Source organism: Miniopterus schreibersii (assembly GCF_964146895.1).
Source record: "Miniopterus schreibersii genome assembly, chromosome: 18".
NCBI lineage: Eukaryota > Metazoa > Chordata > Mammalia > Chiroptera > Miniopteridae > Miniopterus > Miniopterus schreibersii.
Genome location: NC_138121.1, coordinates 8,392,399 through 8,405,644, shown reverse-complemented (window position 1 = coordinate 8,405,644; position 13,246 = coordinate 8,392,399). Strand labels below are relative to the sequence as shown.

General features: G+C 55.1%; 2 protein-coding genes and 1 pseudogene across 3 annotated transcripts; 2 read left to right on the top strand and 1 right to left on the bottom strand.

The window, feature by feature from the left end:
- Positions 1-857: 857 nt before the first annotated feature.
- On the bottom strand, positions 858-3,098 carry LOC308547772 (galectin-7-like). Its single transcript, XM_081118596.1, has 4 exons — positions 3,043-3,098; positions 2,578-2,666; positions 1,618-1,819; positions 858-1,007 (listed from the first exon to the last, which is right to left on the bottom strand). Exons 1-4 carry the CDS (start codon positions 3,055-3,057, stop codon positions 894-896), a joined length of 420 nt encoding a protein of 139 aa, XP_080974722.1. The 5' UTR covers positions 3,058-3,098; the 3' UTR covers positions 858-893.
- Positions 3,099-6,471: 3,373 nt separating this feature from the next.
- On the top strand, positions 6,472-8,985 carry LOC308547730 (galectin-7-like). The gene is made up of 4 exons (XM_081118498.1): positions 6,472-6,525; positions 7,179-7,267; positions 8,017-8,218; positions 8,836-8,985. Exons 1-4 carry the CDS (start codon positions 6,511-6,513, stop codon positions 8,947-8,949), a joined length of 420 nt encoding a protein of 139 aa, XP_080974624.1. The 5' UTR covers positions 6,472-6,510; the 3' UTR covers positions 8,950-8,985.
- Positions 8,986-10,529: 1,544 nt separating this feature from the next.
- On the top strand, positions 10,530-11,417 carry LOC308548035 (cyclin-dependent kinase inhibitor 3 pseudogene; annotated as a pseudogene). Its single transcript has 2 exons — positions 10,530-10,536; positions 10,884-11,417. The product of its transcript is annotated as a cyclin-dependent kinase inhibitor 3 pseudogene (transcript).
- The last annotated feature ends 1,829 nt before the right edge of the window (positions 11,418-13,246 follow it).

Below are 13,246 nucleotides of genomic sequence, written 5' to 3'. Positions count from 1 at the left end.
CCCGGGACACATCCTGCCAGGGAGGGGCTCCGGGCTTTATCAGGACCCACTGTGCCGGGCAGGCATCCTGCCACCGGCGGGGCTCCATCCATAGTCGATCGGAACACCACGCGGAGGTTGAGGGGCTCAGGGCCCTCGCGTGGTTCCGGCCACCGCCACCCTAAAGGCCATTTGGTGGCGACCCAGAGACCACCCACCCCCCCACCCCCGCCCCGACACCAGATAATCACCTCCCGGAGGTCCGGGGGTGAGCTGAGCGCACGCGCCCCTTCCCCTTCAGAACCATATGGGGGAGCGCAGGAGGATGAAGTGTGAGCATGGGGCCCCCCACTGCAGCCGGGACCCAGGAGCCCCGCCCTTCGGGTCCCCATCTCCTCCGCGGGGAAATCTGCAGCTGCAGTACGCGTCTGCCCCGCAGCGCACGCGAGCGGGGGCTTGTCCGGACCCGCGGACTGATGGCAGGCGGGCGACGCCCCGACCTGCTCCCCAGCCCCGCCTGAATGTCTCCAGGCACCGAGAGGCCAGGGGGGCTCGGAGTGGGGGGGATCAGAGGGTAGGGACGGGGGCCTAACAGAATTCATGCCCCATCTCCGCGAGGCCCGGGTATCCCAGGACCAGGCCTGTGGTTTTGTTAAGGTGTTGCCCCGGGACCAGCCAAAGGCCCGGCCCCGCAGATCGCGACCCTCTCACGCGTTCGGACGCCAACCGCCTCGCACACCCAGGCCCCGATCCCGCCTCGGCCGCGGAAGCGCTGTGTGACCCTAGGCAGTGTCCTCCCGTCTCTGAACTGCTTTCCTCGTCTACGTGAAGGAGACACAGACACACACCAGGCGCCCAGACCCGGGATAAGACTTTATTCGCCGTCCAGGCCCCGCACTGCGCCCCGACGCGGCTCAGAAGACCTTCACCGACTCCAGCTGCAGGTCCCCGCCCACCTCCAGGAGGCGCACGCGCGCCGGCGGGATGCGGTGGCGGAAGTGGTGGTATTCCGAGTCCCCGACCACCGCCTGCGGGACGAGGGGCGCGTCACGCTCGGGCTGAGGGGGCCGCCTCCCCGCTGCTCGCCGACTCCGCCCCGCGCCCGCCGTCCGCCCCGGGCCCCGGGCCCCGGTGGGACAATGGGCGCCTGTTCCTTCTAAGCCCTTGTCCTGAGGATGCCTCAGTTGGCTGTTGGCAGCCGAGCGCTTCGTGGGTGTCATTAGCGCCAACCCGGCGTCCACCGCCTCCCTCGGGACGCGCAGATTTAAAGTGGCGAACGGCTGGGTGCTGCGGGGTCTGCAGCGACCACTCCCTCTGGGCCTTGCTGCTGCTCCCTGGCTCTCAGCCCGCCCTTGCCCCTGTCCCGCGGTCCCGACCTCAGGTGCAAATGAACAGGGGGCCCCACCTCTCCGCCAGGACACCCACACTCTGGCCACCTCAGTCTCGCTTGCTCCTTCCTTGTCCCTACCTGCCCTTGTGGCACTACTGTGGCTGCACCGAGGGAGAGAGAGGGACTGAGGACACCTGCCCAGCCTTGGCCACGCCTTTGCTCCCCACTTCTACCCAGGGCCTTGCTGGCCTTCCCCAGCCACGGGAGGAAGCTGGGTCTTGGTGCCCACCCCTGGGGCAGAGGCGCACCTTGTAGCCTTGTTCCGTGGCGATGAGGAGCACGTCGAAGGGCTGCCCACGCTGAAAGGGAAGGCCATGGCCACGCTCCTCCTGGCCCCAGGTTCCCTTCTCCATGGTGTTGAAGACCACTGTAGACTCGTCCATCCGGGGGTTGAAATGCAGGGCAGCCTCAGCACCCTCCTCCTCACTGCACAGCAGGTTCACATAAAACCTGGTGGATGGGGGTAGGTGGCATAAGTCAGGAGGGAAGAACCACCCAGACCAAGGTCAAGGGCTAATAGATCAGGACTCACCATTGCAAAGGCACATCGAAATTTACAGGGACCTGAGTATGTCACACAGCAGGAAGGAGGGGTTGTAGACAGGAGTCTAGGGAACCCAGATTCCAGGGCAACCAAACACTTATTGAGGGCATGACCACGCATCCACCTGGTAAGAGTCCCTATGCTATGGCCCCGGTCCCCTTCAATTCCAGAGTCTGGGAGTCACCAAGAGTCCTGGTGCTGATGGCCAGGGTGCTCCAGATTCCCAGGGCACGCCCAGTTCCCAAAGGGCTGGGAAGAACACCAGGGACCCAATATTTACGGACACCCTAGATTCCTAGAAAACCTGAAGTTCCTAGACCCAGGAAGCCATACAATTGATTGCTTAGGCCCTCAGAGGCCCAGGGCACCTCCAAATCACAAAGACATATTTCCAGAGTCCCGGTGACTCAGTTTGGAAGCCATAGAACTAGAGATAGGAATCCTGAAATGGCCTTGAAAGCCCCAGATTATTAGGGACCCCTGCTCCAAAATTAGGGGACACATCTGTGAAAACATCAGATTCCAAAAGGCTGGTAATGGCCTGGGGATTCCAGACCCTGGTGGGCAAAGGTGGCCCAGGAGCCCTCATCTCTGGGCTGTGAGAAGCTGGGCTGAGACCTCCCACCCCTTACCTCTGGAACCTGGGGTCACACTGGAGTCTCACCTGCCAGCTTTGTCGGGGACAACACCACGAATTCTCATCACGGAGCCCGCTCTGACACCCTCGGGCAGCAAGGTCTTGTGGGGCACATTCTGCAAGAGCCCGGCGGGGAGGGGATGAGTGGACCAGGGACCAAGGAGAGGGACAGGTGGGTCACCCCAGGGGGAATACAATCAGAGCAGCACTATCAGAGAGAAGAAAGGCACCGGGAGAAGCAAAGAGAGTCAGACACAGGGAAAGAGTTGGTAAGTGAAGCCTAGGAATTAACAGAAAAATATTCAGAGAGAGAAACCAAGAGGACCTGGGAGCATCGGGATGGGTGGGTCCACCCAGAAAGCAGCACCCAGACACTTCACAGCACACTCAACCACCCACCTTCTCCTGTGAAACAGGAGACCTCAGCCCCTCCCCCACTCTGGTGCAGCCTTGGGTCCAACACCCCCCAACCCTAGGCCCTACAACACTCACAGAGCTCCCTGCCATGGCTGGGACAGTGGGACAGACAATGGTGGTGGTGGTTATGGCTCCTGAAACCTTAAGTAAAAGGCAGGTGTGGCTGGGCCTGATGACTCACCCCCTGTCTTTCCACGCCCACCACCCACACCTGGCACAGACACTAGCCCTGGGGCCAGGGTGGCCCAGCACCCCCTTCCTGGGGCCTCTCACCCTTCTCAGTCACTGTGGGCTCCCAGCTGAACTGCCCCTCTCCTTTCAGCTAATGATAGAGGCAGATAACAACAACAACAATAATAATAATAATAATAACAACCTCAAAAACCAAGAAGGCTCCTTGAGCCACTGTCCAGCCAGCCCTATCTTCCTGCTGCCTGGCAGAGAGAGAGGCCCTTATCCCATTTGTCCTGGAAAACTTGAGTCTTCGGAGGCCAAGTTGGAGGTTCGAACTCTGACCCCTCTCTCCCAGGTTAGGATCTGTTGCGTGGGGCTAAGGTTGTGTCTCCCAGGAAATTCCAGGTATGCTTCTGTAATATGCTGATAACCATGGCAACAACGACAATACTAAACAGGGAGCTCTGGCTCTAGCCAGTTTGGCTCAGTCCTTAGAGCATCAGCCTGGGACTGAAGGGTCCCGGGTTGGATTCTGGCCAAGGGCACTTACCTCCATTGCAGGGCTCCATCCCAGGCCCTGTTACTGGCATGTTCAGGAGGCAACCAATGGATGTTTCTCTCACATCAATGTTTCTCTCTTTCTCTCCCTGGGGAGGGAGGATGGGCAGCTAAACTGAGTGAAGGCTGCAAGCTCCCCATTTTGTGGAGAAGAAAACTCAGGCTTAGAGAGGGGCAGCCTCTGAGCCAAGACCTCCCAGCAAGGAAGGGGCCAGGCCTGGGTGGGAGTCCGGGCGGTGTGCCCAGGGCATGTCATGGCACTTGAAACAGAGGACAGTGAGGGTTGGCGGTTATGGCACCAGCAGCTGGGAGTGGAGAGATTCCCAGGATGATGGACTCCATGGCTCTTCCAATTCTTGTCCCAGTCTGCTCTGCTGTATCCCAATGACACATCTCCTCGATTGCCTCATCGTGGCTGCACATTTCTCCACACGCTGCCAACCTGCAAGTCTACACTTGCCTTGGTGTTGGGCCCAGTGTTCACACCCAGGCTGCTATCAGTCTGATTTCTGGTTTATTTCTGATAACTCAGACGCTCACCCTTGATGATTCTTACTCATTTGTGGGCAGTATCTTCACATCAGTGCTGGAAATACATTTTCGAGAGCGTTGCCTTTCATTTCCAAATAAATAGGGGATGTATTTTTTCCCCAATACTCTGTTCTCAAGCTCTACTCCACACTCATAAAGCCTGCGGATTTAACAGAATACTTTGACGAGTTTTGTCAAATGCATAGGAAACCTGTGCAACCACCACCCCAATCCTGTTTCTTCCAGGTCCCTCCACAACATGGGGAGCTTGCAGCCTCCACTCAGTGCAGCTGCCCATCCTCCCTCCCCAGGGACTTGTTCCCCCTCCAGCACCAGCACCAGCACCAGCACCTGGGCTGCCTCCGGCTGGGGAGGGGTGGGGAGGGTGCGGGAGGCCTGGGGGCGTGGGGGAGGGCAGTGGATCAGGTCCTGAGTCTGGTTGTCTCCACCCAAAGTTTCCATTCTCCATTCTGGAGCAGTCTCTTCCCTGGGGCAGGACAGTGAGGGGTGAAAAAGGAGAGGAGGGCTGCTGGGCTGTAGGAGGGGTCTCTGCCTAGTGCCCCCATTCCTCTTCCTTGACTTCAGAACCCCCTTTCAGCATTCTCCCTCCTCCCCATCCCTACCCTTCCTCCCCTGGGTTTTTCTACAGCCTTAGCCCATGGCTGCTGGACATGGGCCTGGATGGAGGGTCCCACTGTGTTCTCTTCCTTGGTCTGGGGGTGGGTAGGTCCTAGGACACCACCCCCTACTCCACTCCTTGTCCTGAAAGTAGGTGGGAGAATGGCAGTAGTGCTGGGAAGAGGAACAGGAGAGAGTACAGGACAGGAAGGCATAGTCAGAGGCAGGGAGAGACAGAGACAGAGAGGCACAGGGATGCTAGGGCCTTCAGGAAGACAGAATCTTCCAGAGATGCAGAAAGCCAGAGACACAGTCACCCTAGCATTGCACAGCCCTGTGCTCTGGGCAAATTGCTCCCCCTCTCTGAGCCTCAGTTTCCTTGTCTGTAACATGGGAGAGACCCATGCCTGTCCCAATGGCCTCTGTGAGCATCACTGATCTCTTGCATATGCTGGCCAGAGGCAGAGGCTCAGTAAATGGCAGCTGTTATTTCTCTTTCCTTTTTGCCCATATTTCCTGAGCATTTACTGTGTGCCAGGCACTGCTCTAGGCACCAGGGCACGGCATTGAACATCAGGCACAAATCCTGCCCCTTAAGAGCTCCTTTTTTTAAAAATCATGACCAGAGGATATTTTTTCCATTGCTTTTCAGAGAGAGTGGAAGGAAGAGAAGAGGAGAGGAGAGGAGAGGAGAGGAGAGGAGAGGAGAGGAGAGGAGAGGAGAGGAGAGGAGAGGAGAGGAGAGGAGAGGAGAGGAGAGGAGAGGAGAGGAGAGGAGAGGAGAGGAGAGGAGAGGAGAGGAGAGGAGAGGAGAGGAGAGGAGAGGAGAGGAGAGGAGAGGAGAGGAGAAGAGAAGAGAAGAGAAGAGAAGAGAAGAGAAGAGAAGAGAAGAGAAGAGAAGAGAAGAGAAGAGAAGAGAAGAGAAGAGAAGAGAGAGAAAGAGAGAAACATTGATGTGAGAGAAACATCCATTGGTTGCCTCCTGAACATGCCAGTACCAGGGCCTGGGATGGAGCCCTGCAATGGAGGTAAGTGCCCTTGGCCAGAATCCAACCCGGGACCCTTCAGTCCCAGGCTGATGCTCTAAGGACTGAGCCAAACTGGCTAGAGCCAGAGCTCCCTGTTTAGTATTGTCGTTGTTGCCATGGTTATCAGCATATTACAGGAGTATACCTGGAATTTCCTGGGAGACACAACCTTAGCCCCACGCAACAGATCCTAACCTGGGAGAGAGGGGTCAGAGTTCGAACCTCCAACTTGGCTTCCAAAGACTCAAGTTTTCCAGGACAAATGGGATAAGGGCCTCTCTCTCTGCCAGGCAGCAGGAAGATAGGGCTGGCTGGATGGTGGCTCAAGGAGCCTTCTTGGTTTTTGAGGTCGTTATTATTATTGTTGTTGTTGTTGTTGTTATCTGACTCTATCATTATTAGCTGAAAGGAGAGGGGCAGTTCAGCTGGGAGCCCACAGTGACTGAGAAGGGTGAGAGGCCCCAGGAAGGGGGTACTGGGCCACCCTGGCCCCAGGGCTAGGGTCTGTGCCAGGTGTGGGTGGTGGGTGTGGAAAGACAGGGGGTGAGTCATCAGGCCCAGCCACACCTGCCTTTTACTTAAGGTTCCAGGAGCCATACCCACCACCACCATTGTCTGTCCCACCGTCCCAACCATGGCAGGGAGCTCTGTGAGTGTTGTAGGGCCTAGGGTTGGGGGGTGTTGGACCCAAGGCTGCACCAGAGTGGGGGAGGGGCTGAGGTCTCCTGTTTCACAGGAGAAGGTGGGTGGTTGAGTGTGCTGTGAAGTGTCTGGGTGCTGCTTTCTGGGTGGACCCACCCATCTCGATGCTCCCAGGTCCTCTTGATGCCTCCTGTTGGTTTCTCCCTCTAATCTGTTAATTACTTTTTGTTGTTATTAAGCCTCACTGGAGGCTATATTTTCTATTGATTTTTAGAGAGAGTGGAAGGGAGGGATGGAGGGAGTAAGAGAGAGAGAAACATTGATGTGAGAGAGACATATAAATTTGTTGCCTCTGGCACGCAGCCCCCCCAGGGCTGGGGATTGAACCTGCAATCCAGGTACATGCCCTTGACCATAATCTGAACCCACGACCCTCTGGTGTGTGGGAGGCCACTTTAACCACTGAGCACAGAGGCAGGGCTCTGTTAATTCCTAGGCTTCACTTACCAATTCTTTCCGTGTGTCTGACTCTCTTTGCTTCTCCCGGTGCCTTTCTTCTCTCTGATTGTGCTGCTCTGATTGTATTCTCCCTGGGGTGACCCACCTGTCCCTCTCCTTGGTCCCTGGTCCACTCATCCCCTCCCACCCGGGCTTTTGCAGAACGTGCCCTACAAGACCTTGCTGCCCGAGGGTGTCAGAACCGGCACCGTGATGAGAATTCGTGGTGTTGTCCCCGACAAAGCTGGCAGGTGAGACTCCAGTGTGACCCCAGGTTCCAGAGGTAAGGGGTGGGTGGTGTCAGCCCAGCTTCTCACAGCCCAGAGATGAGGGCTCCTGGGCCACCTTTGCCCACCAGGGTCTGGAATCCCCAAGCCATTACCAGCCTTTTGGAATCTGATGTTTTCACAGATGTGTCCCCTAATTTTGGAGCAGGGGTCCCTAATAATCTGGGGCTTTCAAGGCCATTTCAGGATTCCTATCTCTAGTTCTATGGCTTCCAAACTGAGTCACCCGGACTCTGGAAATATGTCCTTGTGATTTGGAGGTGCCCTGGGCTCTGAGGGCCTAAGCAATCAATTGTATGGCTTCCTGGGTCTAGGAACTTCAGGTTTTCTAGGAATCTAGGGTGTCCGTAAATATTGGGTCCCTGGTGTTCTTCCCAGCCCTCTGGGAACTGGGGGTGCACTCTGGCCATCAGCACCATGACTCCTTGCCAACTCCCAGACTCTGTGGAAATGAAGGCAACCCAGGCCACAGCATAGTGATCCTTGCTCGGTGGATGAGTGTCCAAGAAATGTTTGGCCCTCCTGGAATCTGGGTTCCCAGTCCAGCAGCCCACAAACCCTCCTTCTGTGGTGTGTGACATATTCAGGTCTCTGTAAATTTGAGTTTGTTTAATGGTGATTCTTAATTCATTGGCCCTTGACCTTGGTCTGGGTGGTTCATGGCTCTTGATATCCATTCCTGCCACTCCCCGCCCCTATTCTCCCTTCACCAGGTTTCATGTGAACCTGCTGTGCAGTGAGGAGGAGGGTGCTGAGGTTGCCCTGCACTTCAACCCCCGGATGGACCAGTCCACAGTGGTCTTCAACACCAAGGAGAAGGGAACCTGGGGCCAGGAGGAGCGTGGCCATGGCCTTCCCTTTCAGCGTGGGCAGCCCTTCGAAGTGCTCCTCATCGCCACGGAACAAGGCTACAAGGTGCGCCTCTGCCCCAGGGGTGGGCACCAAGACCCAGCTCCCTCCCGTGGCTGGGGAAGGCCAGCAAGGCCCTGGGTGGAAGTGGGGAGCAAAGGCGTGGCCAAGGCTGGGCAGGTGTCCTCAGTCCCTCTCTCTCCCTCGGTGCAGCCACAGTAGTGCCACAAGGGCAGGTAGGGACAAGGAAGGAGCGAGCAAGACTGAGGTGGCCAGAGTGTGGGTGTCCTGGCGGAGAGGTGGGGCCCCCTGTTCATTTGCACCTGAGGTCGGGACCGCGGGACAGGGGCAAGGGCGGGCTGAGAGCCAGGGAGCAGCAGCAAGGCCCAGAGGGAGTGGTCGCTGCAGACCCCGCAGCACCCAGCCGTTCGCCACTTTAAATCTGCGCGTCCCGAGGGAGGCGGTGGACGCCGGGTTGGCGCTAATGACACCCACGAAGCGCTCGGCTGCCAACAGCCAACTGAGGCATCCTCAGGACAAGGGCTTAGAAGGAACAGGCGCCCATTGTCCCACCGGGGCCCGGGGCCCGGGGCCCGGGGCGGACGGCGGGCGCGGGGCGGAGTCGGCGAGCAGCGGGGAGGCGGCCCCCGCAGCCCGAGCGTGACGCGCCCCTCGTCCCGCAGGCGGTGGTCGGGGACTCGGAATACCACCACTTCCGCCACCGCATCCCGCCGGCGCGCGTGCGCCTCCTGGAGGTGGGCGGGGACCTGCAGCTGGAGTCGGTGAAGGTCTTCTGAGCCGCGTCGGGGCGCAGTGCGGGGCCTGGACGGCGAATAAAGTCTTATCCCGGGTCTGGGCGCCTGGTGTGTGTCTGTGTCTCCTTCACGTAGACGAGGAAAGCAGTTCAGAGACGGGAGGACACTGCCTAGGGTCACACAGCGCTTCCGCGGCCGAGGCGGGATCGGGGCCTGGGTGTGCGAGGCGGTTGGCGTCCGAACGCGTGGGAGGGTCGAGATCTGCGGGGGCGGGCCTTTGGCTGGTCCGGCCGCAGCCCATTGCAGGGCAGCGGGTGGTCAGCTGTCGGTGACCTGGCGGAGTTTTGAGGGACTCGAGCCTTCCCTTGGTGCCCCCTCCGCGGATCTAACGAAGCTCCACTCAGTGCATCTGGACGCAGGGAAAGAGGCCCCGCGGACCTGGCCGGTTGGAGACCCGGGCCTCGCGGAGACGGGGCATGAAGTCTATCAGGCCCCAGCCCCGCCCTCTGGCCCCATCTCTCCGCGCTGCCCTGGCCTCTGGGTGCCTAGAGGCGCTCGGGCGGGGCTGGGCGGGGCGGGGGAGTCGATCGGGGCGACGCGGGCCTGGCCTCAGGCCCCCACCCGTGTGCTCCCCAAGGCAGGCGGGTACAGCAAAGCCGCAGGTGCCCCGTGGAGGGGACTGTCACGCGAAGGGCCGGGCTCCTGGGTCCCCGCTGGCGTAGCGGGCCCCATGCGCACACATCCCTCCTCTGCTCCCCCAAGTGGTTCAGGACGGCAAGGGGAGCCTGCGCTCAGGCACAGACGCCCAGCTCACCCCCCCACCACCACCACCACCAAGGGGGTGATTATCTGGTGTCAGGCGGGTGGCTGAGTCACCACCAGATGGCCTTTGGGGTAGGGGTGGGGTAGCGAGCGCCCCGAGCCCCGCCCCCCCCCCCCCCCCCGCGAAGCGCTCTTGGGCCTGTGTCTGGAGCCCGCAGGTGGCCCGCTCGGGGCCGGGTCCCGGTTCTCGGGAATGTCCGTTTGCTCTTCGGGCTGCAGGCCGGGGACCCGCGCACCTCCGGACGCCCCGCTCCCTTCCCTGGGGGCCGCTGCCAGCGTCGCGGGCCGGTTCCTGACAACCTGAAACCGCGCGGTGGAAGGACCAGGCCCGGCCCGGGACTTGACTCTTTTCAGAATGTGGTTTCCTGCCCCGTGGGACCCTTCGGCTGAAGCCACCCCTCCCATGCCGGGCCCTTGAGAATGCATCTTTGGGTAGGCCGAGGAATGAGGCTGTTAACCTAAAAAAATAAAAATAAAAACAAAAGTGAGAGGCAATAAGCGTTTGAGATCACAGAATTGCAATTGAGGGCATAGATCTGCTTAGAAACCCAAATAGTGTCCAGATTTTAGGGTGAAGACGAGGGGTTTCATGAAAAAGGGGAAGGGAAATAGTCACATTTATTGAGGCAGTTCCTCTGTAAAAAAAAGATACAGAAGAACTAAAGAGTTATGGTACACAAAACATATTCGCTTTCTGCACCAGAGGGTAACTGTCAAAATACAGAGTTAGCTAAGTGAATAGAAGAAATGAATTTCCACTGGTGCCAGCAAATCAAGTTACTCTTTAGCTATCTATAGGCATGGCTGGTTACTGATTATAAAGAACGTCCATCGTTATCAGTCCTTGTGGCCAGGATGTCTGCTTTCTTGTTAGCTTTCCCAAGGATTATCTGTTAGACAGTGTTGGTTTGGCCCAGTCCAGAGGTTATTTTGGCCTGTTCAAACATTTCAAAAGTTCAAGGAGTAAGACTGCAAGGCAGTTCCTCTGTAAGGCTGCTCTGGCTCCATTTAAAAACAGCTCCACTTCGGGCTGCCAGCGACGAAGCCAGCTAGCTCACTGCAAACAATGAGTTTGACTCATCAAAATTAAAATATATACAGGGTGGGGCAAAAGTAGGTTATTGAAAATAAACAGACTCCAGTTTCGATATCAGGGCTACTGCCCCTGTCAGGAGCGAATTGTTCTCAGTTTCTGGGTTTCTGGGTTCTTCCAGGTTGTAAATTTAAAGATGCTAGAAGAAATAACCAAAGAGATACAGAAGAACTAAAGAGTTATGGTACACAAAGCATATTTGCTCTCTGCACCACAGGGTAACCGTCAAAATACAGAGTTCCAAAGCTTTTGGACCTCTGCCAGCCATATGGCGTCACCATTCATTGTCATCCAGTCCCGATGGAGGGACTCCTGACAGCCAGCTGCTGTGCAATAATGGAGGAGCTTGCAGTCTGCCTTACAAATAATCAAAAACCATAAGACACTATTATGGAGCAGTGCAGACTTGTCTTTAGCCTCTTGTCTCCCACTATATCTGTCTGACACAGTATCACCACAGCAAGCCATAGACAGCCCCTGAGGAGCGGGAGCAATACAGACCATAAAGCAATGTAATTATCTACACACGTCCCAGCATGAACTAGCTGCACCTCTGTCATCAGGAGAGTCACTATCAACGTCTGTATCTACATAAAAAAAGAATTTTGAAATATATATATAACCATGTCTGAAATTTAAGAGTTCTCTAACATAATTTGTTTTAAAGTGAAGCTGCTAGTGTTTTCAACCTGATTGTAAATGTATATGTGAAGTGCCCAGTCAGTGTGGCTCAGTTGACTGAGCATCGCCCTGTGCACCGAGGTTGCAGGTTCAATTCCCGTTCAGGGCACATACCCGGGTTGCTGTTCAGTCCCCAGTCTGGGCTTGTACGAAGGCAACCGATTGATGTTTCTCTCCCTCTCTCCCCCTCTCTCTCTCCCTCTCTCTCTCTCTCTCTCTTTTTTCTCTCTCTCTTCCTCTCTCTAAGCATATCCTCAGGTGAGGATTTTTAAAAATGTATATGTGAAGAATTCCTAAAGCTTTTATTGATTAAAAAAAAAAAATGGCTCCACTTAACGTTAGCTTTTCACAAGGGGTCACCTCTTCCAGTGGAAAACCTGAGAAAGTCTGAAATCCCCTAGTCCCCCAGGACTTGTTGAATAACTTAGTTTTTACTTTTATTTGTATTTGTCAAGGATTATAAATATATTTTTTTAAACTTTGTACAGATAACATGTACATATGGCACAAATTTCAAAAGTATGCAATGTAAAGTACAGTTATTGGCACCACTGGTGGAGGTGGTTGGGGTCCTCGAATTTGCTGATAGTGATCCATTTTATTGATTTCCTTATTGGTTAATCCTCACTGGAGGATATTTTTTCCACTGATTTTTGGAGAGAGTGGAAGGGAGGGAGGGAGGGAGAGAGAGAGAGAAACATGGATAGGTTGCCTCCCACACAGCCCCCCACCAGGGTGGGGTGTTGAACCCGCAACCCAGGCACATGCCCTTGACCAAGAATCAAACTTGAGACCCTTCAGTGCTTTGGCTGATGCTCTAACTACTGAGCAACACTGGCCAGGGCAGGAAAAAAATGTTTGTACTGCAATTACAACTTTCTTCATTTCAAAATAAATTTTAAAAATATATATTTTATATATGCACTGCTCCATAATAGTGTCTTATGGTTTTTGATTATTTGTAAGGCAGACTGCAAGCTCCTCCATTGCATATATATATATGCAAGAGAAAGTCCTCCTTTATGAGAGTAAACATCTGTTACCTATGTCTTCATTTCTTGGGTATCTTTCAAAAAATCTTCTGTAAACACACCCATATGCAGTTTCTCTGCCCTCATTGCATAAACAGTAGCATCCTCCACCCACTGACCTCATTTTTGTCACTTAGCAAATATATCTGTGTCCGATGTCACTCCCTTTGCTGGCTGCCCAGTGCTCCATCCCAAGGAGGAGCAGCCGAATGCGATGGTGTCACAGCATCTACTACAACAAACCATGCCTCAGTCAGGGTCCTGGGGCCCACGTCAGCCTAGCGCTCTTATCCTTTTTATAATCTCTGTTCTGATTATAAAATGTATGTGTGTATATTCCAGAATGTTGAGTAACAAAATTAAAGTCAGCCCCAATTTCACAGTCCAGGTAATAGTCACTCTTAGTACGTGCATGTTTCCTTCTAGCTTTTTTTTTTCTATAATAGTTTATATACACTATACCTTTGGGGGAAAATTGAAATATATACAAGGTGGGGCAAAAGTAGGTTTACAGTTGTGAGTACAAAAAACAGTTTATTCTTGTATTATTATTTATTAATTACTTTATTCCATATGAACATTAGTAGTGTTCATTCTTTTTTTTTTTTTTTTTAATCTTCACCTAAGGATTTGTTGTTGTTTTTATTGATTTGAGAGAGAGGAAGGGAGAGAGAGAGAAACACTGATGTGAGAGGGAAACATTGATTGGTTG

What these genes read in the sequence shown, in the direction of transcription:
- LOC308547730 (XM_081118498.1), top strand. An exon ending in GTCCCCGACAAAGCTGGCAG is followed by an intron (nt 7,268 to 8,016) that starts GTGAGACTCCAG and finishes TCCCTTCACCAG; the next exon opens with GTTTCATGTGAACCTGCTGT. An exon ending in CCACGGAACAAGGCTACAAG is followed by an intron (nt 8,219 to 8,835) that starts GTGCGCCTCTGC and finishes CTCGTCCCGCAG; the next exon opens with GCGGTGGTCGGGGACTCGGA.
- LOC308547772 (XM_081118596.1), bottom strand. An exon ending in GTCCCCGACAAAGCTGGCAG is followed by an intron (nt 1,820 to 2,577) that starts GTGAGACTCCAG and finishes CCCATCCACCAG; the next exon opens with GTTTTATGTGAACCTGCTGT. An exon ending in CCACGGAACAAGGCTACAAG is followed by an intron (nt 1,008 to 1,617) that starts GTGCGCCTCTGC and finishes CTCGTCCCGCAG; the next exon opens with GCGGTGGTCGGGGACTCGGA.